The 10,570-nt window shown below is 35.4% G+C and overlaps 1 protein-coding gene across 3 annotated transcripts; it reads right to left on the reverse strand.

Moving 5' to 3' along the window:
• Positions 1 to 747: 747 nt before the first annotated feature.
• Positions 748 to 10,280, reverse strand: LOC105794018 (fanconi-associated nuclease 1 homolog). 3 transcript variants are annotated; one of them, XM_052628252.1, is made up of 15 exons: positions 9,993 to 10,280; positions 9,761 to 9,914; positions 8,846 to 9,351; positions 8,602 to 8,706; positions 7,460 to 7,721; positions 7,313 to 7,375; positions 6,572 to 6,646; positions 6,370 to 6,488; positions 4,444 to 4,514; positions 4,252 to 4,339; positions 4,020 to 4,160; positions 3,715 to 3,941; positions 2,712 to 2,985; positions 2,216 to 2,446; positions 748 to 1,327 (listed from the first exon to the last, which is right to left on the reverse strand). In XM_052628252.1, the coding sequence occupies exons 1-15, from the start codon at positions 10,083 to 10,085 to the stop codon at positions 929 to 931; spliced, it is 2,808 nt and encodes a 935-aa protein (XP_052484212.1). In that variant the 5' UTR covers positions 10,086 to 10,280; the 3' UTR covers positions 748 to 928. The 3 variants fall into 3 exon arrangements, with proteins under 3 accessions (XP_052484212.1, XP_012478431.1, XP_012478430.1); XM_012622977.2 differs by having other exon boundaries at positions 748 to 1,375; positions 8,677 to 8,706; positions 9,993 to 10,278; XM_012622976.2 differs by having other exon boundaries at positions 748 to 1,375; positions 9,993 to 10,278.
• Positions 10,281 to 10,570: the final 290 nt, after the last annotated feature.

Consider the following 10,570-nt stretch of genomic DNA (forward strand, 5'->3'; position numbering starts at 1 on the left):
TTGATTATGTTTTGGTTAGTTAAATCTGTGCAAATGATATTGGATTAATGTTTGCCTAAATTAGGTGTGAAGTGATTGGTGTTTGTGCTTTACAATGCTTATTTTAGGTATTTTTATAATAATGTCTCAAAACATTAAGAACATACATCAAAACCTCAAGTACATAATTAATTATTTGGAGCATATCGCAAATTTTGGTCTTGAGAGTAAACAAACAAATCTCAAGATAACATGATTAATTATTTGGTGCATATCGCAAATTTTGGTCTTGAGACTAAACAAACAAATCTCAGATAACATGACTCAAATCTCAAGGTAAGAGTTTTTTGTATGTCAAGACAAACACATAAAGCTAAATTAATAAAATAAGGGAGATCAATCTCAAATCACTATTGGATTTTGATAAATAGAATTAGGATTCATATCTTAATTTGGTACTTAATTTCGTTTAATCCCTAATTGCATTAAATAATATCATTTGAGATTTGTTAAACATGCGTTAAATAATATCATTTGAGATTTGTTAAACATGTTTATGTGTATAGTTGAATTTGTAAAGAATTTATTTTGTTTGAATGCTAATTTCCTTGGTAATGAAAGTGGTTTTAATTAGAGTGCCTTCAACAACGTAATGTGACATTACATATTCAGATCCGACGCTGTTTTGAGTGCAGGGTGTAACAAATTCCATACTAACATTTGTTGAAGAAATTATAAAAACATCGGACTCCCTGGAAAGACTTCGAATTTTAACAATGCTGCTTAATTACATGTATTGCATATTTAGATACAAGTATAAGAATTTGACAGTCCAAATACATGTAAAACAAAGACTTGAAATAATTGAATATACTCACATGGTATACATAACTAAACAACACTTTCAAATACGTCCAAGTAATACAGGTTTTTAGTAGGGTAACTAACCTCAAGGGGATGTTCCTGTAGTGCTCACTTTACAAACCTCCGCGTTGAATCCACAATCCATTAGAAGTAGAAGCCATGCTCTTTGTTGTTCGGAGAGTTGATCTCTAGGGCCCTTAACCTCGACGAGTTTGGCTTCACCTTTGTAATCCCCATGGAACCGCCAGAGCAACAAATCGGGCATTCCACTCGACCAACTACCGTAATCCTGAGCGAGATGTCTACATAGAGAGGCCAAACAAGGACCTCTGATACATGAAACAGCTGCTCGAAGGTCGGAAAGGGAGTGTTGGTCCCAATTAACTCCTCTACAAGCTGTTCCCATATGCAATTCCCATGATGTTATGAGAATCTCTTCAGCCAAACCATCGTGGATTTTTTGTAGTTGGGGCTCGATAAGGCTCTTTCTTGCCAGATAAAAATGATCAGTCTCCATATCCAATGGAGCAGTCTGAAAAAGGAAATATTTACCTATCTAAGAAACTCACACAAATTTAACACATAATTCTTCCCCCCACCCCCCTTCAAACAAACAAAAAAAAAAGTGAAATTTTCAGAGAATTTGAATTGGTTATTAAGCCAAAGCTATGTACTCTTTCAAATGTTTGTTAGTTCCCTTTAATCCTATATTGCTCCTGCTCTCTTTTTTTTCAAGTACCTGTTTTAAAACATTCGGATAGGGTATATGGATGACTCTCCAAAGACCTTCCATGTACATAGAAATACTTAAAAGAAAATTAAACATATCTGTACCTAAATCTCTCATCCGAGTAATATGGCTTTTCTCTTCAAGTATACATGTATTCGAAGCAATCATGTTGAAGGATATAAATGGTATACTAGTATGTTATCATTTAAAGGGTGGAGAAAATTTCGAGTTTCAGATTCTGTCTCATCACCCTTCCCATTGTTGCCATTTATAACAGCTAAATTCGCCAAACTCGAGCCGTAGACATGGCAAGTCATGTAGTTGAATATCTTTTCATCTCATAATCATGTTCAAAGTAATTTATATTTATACAAATTTTGATATGTTAATAAATCGTGTTATATAAAATTTTAAACATTCAAATACTCTTATCTTTATCATGTTTTAGGTGGTCATGTCGTATCATGTACTCGGAATGAACCAAGCAACACAACCAAAATTTTCAAAGTGGCATTGCAATCAAATCAATACGCAAGCATGAAGAAACACATACTTGCATGTAATGAATTACAAAGCATCACCGACTTGCTAAAGCAATTCAAAATATTGTGTTTCTTTTATGACTGACATTGAGCATTGTACCTGGAATCTGGTGCGGAAAACATTTGGTACATCTGAAAGTAAAACATCCCACATGAGAAGCCCAAAGATAGTCATCCATATACCACTCTCTGTATGGACACCCTGCCATCCACCTTCTCTTGCATAATACTGTAGAGCTAACTGTTCTACTCCACATTGCTCCCCATCTTCCCCATAGAACCGGCTTTTTCTACCAGCTTCACAGTTCAATGGTCTCCCTTGAATATGAACCTGTATGTCTCAGGATGAAAACTAATATAATTAGCTAAGTACAATGTTAGTTGGACTCTGATGAGAGTGCCAAACATGGATGTGTCCAAGATTTTCATGTATTTCGAGAGTCATTGGAGGATCACATCCCATACCCATGTCCATATATGAATCAGACACGGCACGGGTATTTCAAGGAAAATGAATCTAGGTTAAGCAAACTTCGAAACTTTTTAAGTGCACAGCTCAAGGAGCAAAACCAACACAAGGAAATAGTAAAGAGTACCTCTATTATCTTCCTCTTAAGAGTTACTGAAAAGCTTGGAGTTTTCCAGCGCCTAGGTGGTTTTGCCAAGCGAAGAACTCGCCTTTGTAGTGCCATTCTTGAACCGGCACGAACCCAAGGATCTAATAATCCAGCCTCAGCGACTGAAAGACTCTCATTGGGGCAGCCAATGTGCTCCAAATCAACAGATAATCTTACGGTCCAATATCCCCTTCTTGTATCACAGGTGAAGCAATCAAGCAATCGCCTTAGTAAATGTATCGCATCCTTGTACCTGAGACAAGACAATTATAAAAATATTTTTAAAAAACCCAACATTTGTCTTGGATGTGGCTTTTTTCTTATGCATCAAGATCATTAACCAGGTTAATGAAAGTAGCACTACGCTCGATAAAATTTTATGGTTCACTTATGTATTCTCGTAGTAGTTTATTCATTGTTGGATCATTGATGGTCGCTTTATTGTCTACCACTATCACCACCCTGCCAACGTTGCTACTTTTGCCATTTGCTACCACTACATCCAATTGCAGTTAGCAAAAGGTTACTGAATTTTCATTTTTCTTAAAATACCTGGGTTCGACACTCATGTCCAACGCATATCCAGAATACAGGTATGGGGATATGACCTTTAAGGGACTCCAAATACATGAAACAGGTTGCACAAAACTGAACATATCTGTACCGAACAAAAACTTGTATATGATACTCACACTCAGAGTTTGAGTACCATAGAATAATACAATTGCTACTATTACCACTACACTCTTGCTACTGTTACTATCCAACCACAACCATCTTATTTTGAAATAAAAAATCTTTTAAGTGATCATTGATGGTTGTGCGCATAAATCATTCAATCAAACAATGGCAAAGCCTAGAAAGATAAAGAATTTAAAACATAATTAGGTCCCTGTAATGTCATCTTAATAGACAAGAGATAAGTCAAAAAATGATAAGGGGGATTTTATTTTTACTTATACCAAAGAATCATGTTCCATACCTACGCTCACACTCAAGGAAGGAAATTCCAAGCAAGATTACTTTAGAATACACCCATGATGCTGAGAAGCATGACCGAAATATAGCCATTAAATCAGGGCTTGTGGAATCAATCAATTTCTCGGGACAGCAGGATATACGGGAATCAGCTATCATGATGCATCTTAAAACCAACTCAAAGTTGTTTTCATCAAGAGACTGATCAATTACTTGAGCCACTTCAATGGCCTGCAACACATTACAATTATATGTGGCAAAGGGCAACAAAATTTCAACTGGTACAATCAAATAGAGAGAAATCAAGACCTCTTCATATGCAAGTAAGTCACTTTCATTCGAGAAAATCTGTTCTAAAATTATGCAGTTGTAAGTAGGATACTTGACAATCCCGAGATCCACCAGTAGGAATGCCGACAGATCCTGTTCTCCATTTAGGAAGAAAAGCCTCTGCAGTACAAAACAAGACTCATTATATTAAATTGTTAAACACCATATGGGGTATCACTGCAGTATTCTGGGGCAGAACTAGTACAAGCACCTCAGCACGCCAAAAAAGGGATTCAGCTTCTGGAGATGTCCTAATACAAATCTCAGTTCTCTCCAAAATTAACCGTTGTAGAACAGGGCTGCAAATTATATACCAACAATAATAAGTCAGAATTAACACATACAATTGGGCTTTTGAAAACTACATAAAATTGATGAATTGTTGTTATGAAATAATATTTACCATGATCCACCTTTATAGCAGGAAAGAAGAGATGCAATAAGATTTTGCTTTCTTGAACCTTGATTACATTTCTGAACACTCAACAGAATACAGAGGACCATCAAAGAAACAAAGTAAGAAACACATACTTGATACCACAACGGTTAATAGAAGCTAAAACCATGGGTGTACTGGACTATTACATAGAATTTCAGTACAACAAATGACTACTTAGAATAACAGGAAATGAGGAGCACCAACAAAAAAATTGTTTTGATGATTAAAATAGCCAAGCAACGCCCTGACTTTTAAAACACTAGTATTGTGTTAGAAGTGTGTGCTACTACTACATCCTAAACAAAAAAGAGGTGACAAAGAAAAATTAGTGCAACATAAGGAAAAGCTGCTAGTGCAAAAATAGCAGGCAACAACCATGCTTTCAGAAATGTGGTTGTCTGAATCTTATCTGAATTGCGAGACTAACAGATTAAGCCATGCCATAAGGATTATTCTCACAGAAAATAAGATGCTTAAAATACCCGATTTTGTACAGATCTGCTAAAATAAGAAAGCCAATTTGAGATTGGAAAGGCAACATCTATTGTAAACCTTAAACTCATGACTGAACTAAAGAAATGAAGCTAGTATCAATGTTCGATGTAATGCATTTATTTACTTCTGAAAAATCACATCAATAAGTTTAGGTGAGGGAAGGATAGCCAGTAGTAGGGCCAAGGCATGGAACTGTTGGCAGTGGCAATCAAACCTGAGCTTTACAAGAAAAGCATCTGATCCCTACCAACTCAATCTACGCTGTTGGCAAATCAAAATTTCCATATAATTGCTACTGTAGTGAATAGATGTAAAATGTTTGACCCGTATCTGTCCACACAGCAGATCTCTTAATGTGTAGTCATCAGAGGCCAATCCATTAGTTTAGGAGCATAAACTATGGAATCAACCAAAATTAGGAAGACCCAACCAAAATGCTCCATTTACTACTTGTAGTATATTCAAACTTAAATGTGCTTTAACTACATCTTGACCTCAAATCATGCTTGTAAATAATGATGAACAGTAAAACTACAGTCATTCTTTAAGAGAAATATGATGGGATAAAGGCATAAATTTGGTGCTACATTAATTCAAGAAAACCTAAACAGTTGTAAAATATATGCAATAAAAATGGAAATCTTGCATAAGAGTAGCTTAGCAGAAATCCAAAAGCGCACGTAAGAAAAGCCCAACTGTTTGAATTAGATCACCATTTTCATTGATTTATATGAACAGAAGATGATAATATGTTTCAATTTCATTATCATATAGATACAGCTAGATAATTCACTATCAGTGCTTTAACTCTGTAGAAAATGTTGCTTCATATGTTAAAAACATACACAAACAGATACAAAAGTTCCAATAAAGAATAATCAAAGTACAAAATAAATTATTTAGAGAAAATCCTAGTTGATTGTTCATGATCCAATAAACCCTTTTGTAGTAGAACTTTAGTAGCATCATAGACATTATGGTAAAAGAAAAAGAAAGAAGTCGATAAGAAATATTGACCTCTTCATATTGAAGACCAGTTCTGTTTTCTTTCCTTCCATTTTTTCTGTTTTCATGGGGCAATGCAATGCTCAACTTCCTTATATGTTTTCTCAAAATAAAAAAATCGCAAGCATTGTGTGGTCATTGGCCAACAACATCTACACATGATAATGAGAAAGTGGAAAAGGAAAAGAACTTTAAGCTAGAAATTCTAGTGAGCTGTTAGATGACCATACTGGCAGATGATTTGGCCAGTGGCACATGACACTAGCATAATAATAATTACATTCCAATCCTAAAACACTACACCAAGGATAAAAAGAAATGCTTTTACAGAGTACAGAATTGCTATAGTGCCACAAAGAACAATAGAAAGTAGACATAAAAAATCCAAACCTTTCTTAGTGTACATAAAATGTCACGAAGCTCAGAAACAGTGAGCAGACTCAAAAGGTCCTTCATTTCATCATCATGTAGTTTAGTTGTATCTTCAAAGAGATACAGATAGCCAGTTGCTGCAATGTCACATAAATAAGTTTTTGCTGTCAGGAAAGACTTTGGTATAGAAATAGGAATAATTTTAATAAACTTAAATTACCAGACAGCTCCTTGACAGCTTGTTGAGGATTACATATTTCAGGGTACATAATGGTAGACAATCGAAACCAAGGTCCTGAATTTTAAAATAAAATAAAATAAATAAAAAAAAGCATGACAATAAAATTTATTGACCGTGGAAACAAATGCGCAATTTTGGACAATGTAAATTAGTAGGTTGACCACTTGGTATAGCACAATGTCAAAGACTTCTTATACAAGTATCACACATGCATATTTAAAGACAAAGAAAGAAAAACCATCCTTATAGAGACTGTGGATCTCCATTTGAATGTCTACGGTTGAAGACACAATCAAGGCTGTTTCTGATGACAAATAGTCACTGAGTAAGCACAAATAAACTCAATATGGAAAAGAATCTTAGTAGCTTTTAACAGTTTTAGCTGTTTACATCATCTATTGATAGTAAAATGAACTTGTAGAAACTTATTTAACAATGCAAAATAAACTAGCTCTTAAAAGAATCCAACAATAAAAACTTGAGTAGATCACTAATCCAGTATATTCAGTTCGTAATTCAGCAACACAGAGAAAAAAATAATCATGATCCAAAGCCTACCTACTTAAGACGATCTAAGTTCAATGTTAAGCAGCCAATAGAATCGATGTATAAGGACTAGTAGTGAAGAATGGAGCTATACATGCAGGCATAAATAACAAATTGAACTCAGAGATTGTGAGGGAGAGGATATTATACAAACTTAATATTGTAATACAAAACCTTTCCGTGTATAAAGTCGAACAAAAAGCCTCTGACTATCCTCTGATAATGAAGTGAATGATTCTGCCAAAAGATGATATAGACATTAAAACCAAGTAGAACTTTAAATGACAGGAAAAAATGGAAACCAAGAATTTGAAGCGTCACCGATGAATTTCTTCTTATCTTTTGTGAAAAGGTGAGGGCTACTAGTTAGAACCTCCTTTAGTAACAGACAAAAATTTTGCTGATATTTTGTCGTATTAGGTGGGCGGTTCTTTGCAAATTCAACTACTTGAAGAGCTTTTTGCCACAAATGTAAAGCCTCAAATTCATCATATCCTTTTTTACCATTAAATATACTGTTCTGACACACAATCTGAATTTGAACAGCATCAAGAGAACGTTTAGGAACAGATATCACATATCCCTGCAAGAAGCCTAAAGTGAGATGAGAAGAACTAGAATCTTATCAGTTTCCATCATTTTAACAAATTTAAGAGTGTGACAATTTGATTGATTAAAAGAGTATGGCTAAATAAATACTTCTAAAGAGAGAAAGAGAGAAGAATATATGATAATACCAACATTTTCATTAAGGAGATTATCTACCACATAAATCAAATATATAGCCATTTCTTTAGCCAGGTATATGTAGCCTATTCAGAATTACATAATCAAAATGTTTCGAGAAAAGCATGTCACGGATGTATTTTCTTCCCAAAACTTCAGAAGCTTGTAAAAATGAAATGTTCATGACACATGTAGGATGTTTTAAAACCAGTACAGTTAAAGATGCCAACACAGGGAAGAAGGGAGGAAGGACGATGACTTTTAAGAAGTTAATCTAGGATTCTTCACACAAACACACCCAAAAATAAATACATAAATAAATAATAAATGGAATCCTAGCCAGTTGATTGAGAACTTAGGTCCCTAGAGTGATAAACCTCCACTGTGACAAGTTTGGCACTTAGGTAGAGGAATCAAATTAAATGAGTGTAGAGTTCTTTTTTTTTTTTTTTCCCTTTTACCTCTTATCAGCTTTTCTACTACTCTTGAATGATAACAAATAATTTCTGACACCTCATTTCCACTGGACTCACTTTACCTACAGTTAGGTTGAGGTTTTCTGAACATGTTAGTTTATTCACACTCTTTCCTTCAGTCCCATTTAAAAGGAGTTATTAATTCATGTCCTTCCCTTATTCATTTTATAGTTCATTCACTACTGTATATATGAACATTACATTCATAAGAGTAGCCATGCTGAAAAAAAAACTGAACATGTTTCTTTTGAACTACATCACCTCAAAGCTCAAGCAGTACTTTTCAATCAGAGGAGATAAATACTGAGCTAACTCTAGAGGGAGATAACCAAGCACCTTACAGCATGCAGAACTTGCAGAAAGAACCTGATTAAAATAAGAAAACAAGGTGGTATTAGTAGTTTTTTCCTCCCCCCGCCCCCCCTCAAACCAAATAAAAAAAAAGGGAAAGAAATAAAAGGTCAATATAGTACTATGCAAAATGCAAAGGCAAAAGCAAGTGAACCTTGATAGCATTTGAATCCTTAATATTATCAGGGTCTCTCAGAAGAGATATGTTTGCCCCTAGATTCACCTCTTTTTCATCACTAAACTTACGACCGACAATATAAGTATCAATAGCCATCCCAGATATGCTGTCCACAGTTACATCTATATGATTTCTGGACTCCTCATTATCAGTGGACAATGCAGAAAAGTCAACCATGGTGTTTGCCCTTCCATCACTGATCGGATTTTCTGCTGAACCAGCCACATCAATTTGTTTAACACTCTCAGTATGCGGCAATTGTCTGCGCTGATCATGGCTTTTTTCTTCTCTTGGATCAATCTTCGAGAAGCAACGAGTGACATTCTCTTCATAGTCAGAACAATTCTTACTAAGGTCACTACTCAGCAGCTGTTCTGATTCATCCGAGGAAATTTGAAGCTTTGATTGAGAACAACCAAAGTTTAATTCAAGAAGTGTCCGCTGTGTCAGCTTCCGCTTGGTTCTTCTAGAAAGACATCTATCTGAACCCATTAAGTCATATTAGCAGATATAAAATCAAATAAGAACAAAAATGTAATGCCTTTAAATTGAATTGAGTATCCAAAACAGGCACGTGTACAACATGACTAAATTCAATTTTTCATGTATTTGATGAGTTATTGAAAGGTCATGTCCTTTCATTCTTATTCAAATATACGTTGGATGAAGGTCGGATACAAATACATGAGAAAAAATGAAGAGTATGAAGGCCATTTCCCTATATCCATATCTGAAACCAGACTGAGATACATGAAGAAAATTAGGTCTATTTTTGGAAATGTATGACACGAATGTCGGGCATGGATACATGAGGGGAAAAGAGCAGTAGGAGACTCGGGGCAATATATATAGCTAACCAATAGCATTGGAAACAAGAGAAAAGGAAAATACCCAGATGAGAATTGATAGTGTAATCTTCACCACGAACTTTGCTCCCACAAACAGGGCAAGTTACCAAATCAGAACTGGATATTTCAACTTTGCCTTTGGAAGATTCAGTTTCAGTCAAACGTCCATTTTCATCAGACAATAGATTCAAAGAGCTCTAAAAAATGTAAAATCAATGTCAATTTTACCTTTCTATAAGATAAGAGCAAATAAAAGGAAAGCGAGAGAGGATTACCCGGATAGGCGAAGAGAGAATAGATTGAAGGTTGGGAAGAAAACGGCGGCGCTTGCCGATCAATCTGCTTAAACTTTCTCTTCCAGTTAGCATTTGCAGCAGATAATTTCAGATCAGCTGGCTGTAATTATGTGCAAATTCGCCATCAATTTGAAACCCTAGCTGGCTAGTTTCCCTCCTAAGTTTGGCGGCGAATCTCTTACTCCCGCCAAATCGGGGTTTATTTCAGTGTGATACTTTGATGATAATAACGGGCCGTTGGTTGGAGAATGGGTGCTCCGAATATAGGCAAAATAAGGCCTTTGATGATAATAACGAGCCGTTGGTTGGAAAATGTGTCTCATGTACTCGGCCAACTTTGACGTCATATGCCCATATTGTATGCCCCTGTCGTACGACTGCGTCCACTTTGAACGGTATATTTGAAACATATGTAGCACCGTAGGAGTTAATGGTGCTCAAGTTGTTCAACTTTTGATGGAAAATATGTTGGATGGACTCGTAACCTATTGATAAATAGGTACTGGTTACTGTAATGAAATAACCCCGTAATTGAAAATTCGATGTGCAGTGAATAC

Source organism: Gossypium raimondii, chromosome 3, assembly GCF_025698545.1.
Source record: "Gossypium raimondii isolate GPD5lz chromosome 3, ASM2569854v1, whole genome shotgun sequence".
Taxonomy (NCBI): Eukaryota; Viridiplantae; Streptophyta; class Magnoliopsida; order Malvales; family Malvaceae; genus Gossypium; species Gossypium raimondii.

Coding starts and splice junctions, on each gene's coding strand:
- LOC105794018 (XM_012622976.2), bottom strand. CDS start 10,085: ATGCTAACTGGAAGAGAAAGTTTAAGCAGATTGATCGGCAAGCGCCGC. Junction 6,647..7,312: donor TCGACTTTATACACGGAAAG/GTTTTGTATTAC, acceptor TTTAAAATTCAG/GACCTTGGTTTCGATTGTCT. Junction 4,515..6,369: donor TTTTATGTACACTAAGAAAG/GTTTGGATTTTT, acceptor TTGAGTGTTCAG/AAATGTAATCAAGGTTCAAG.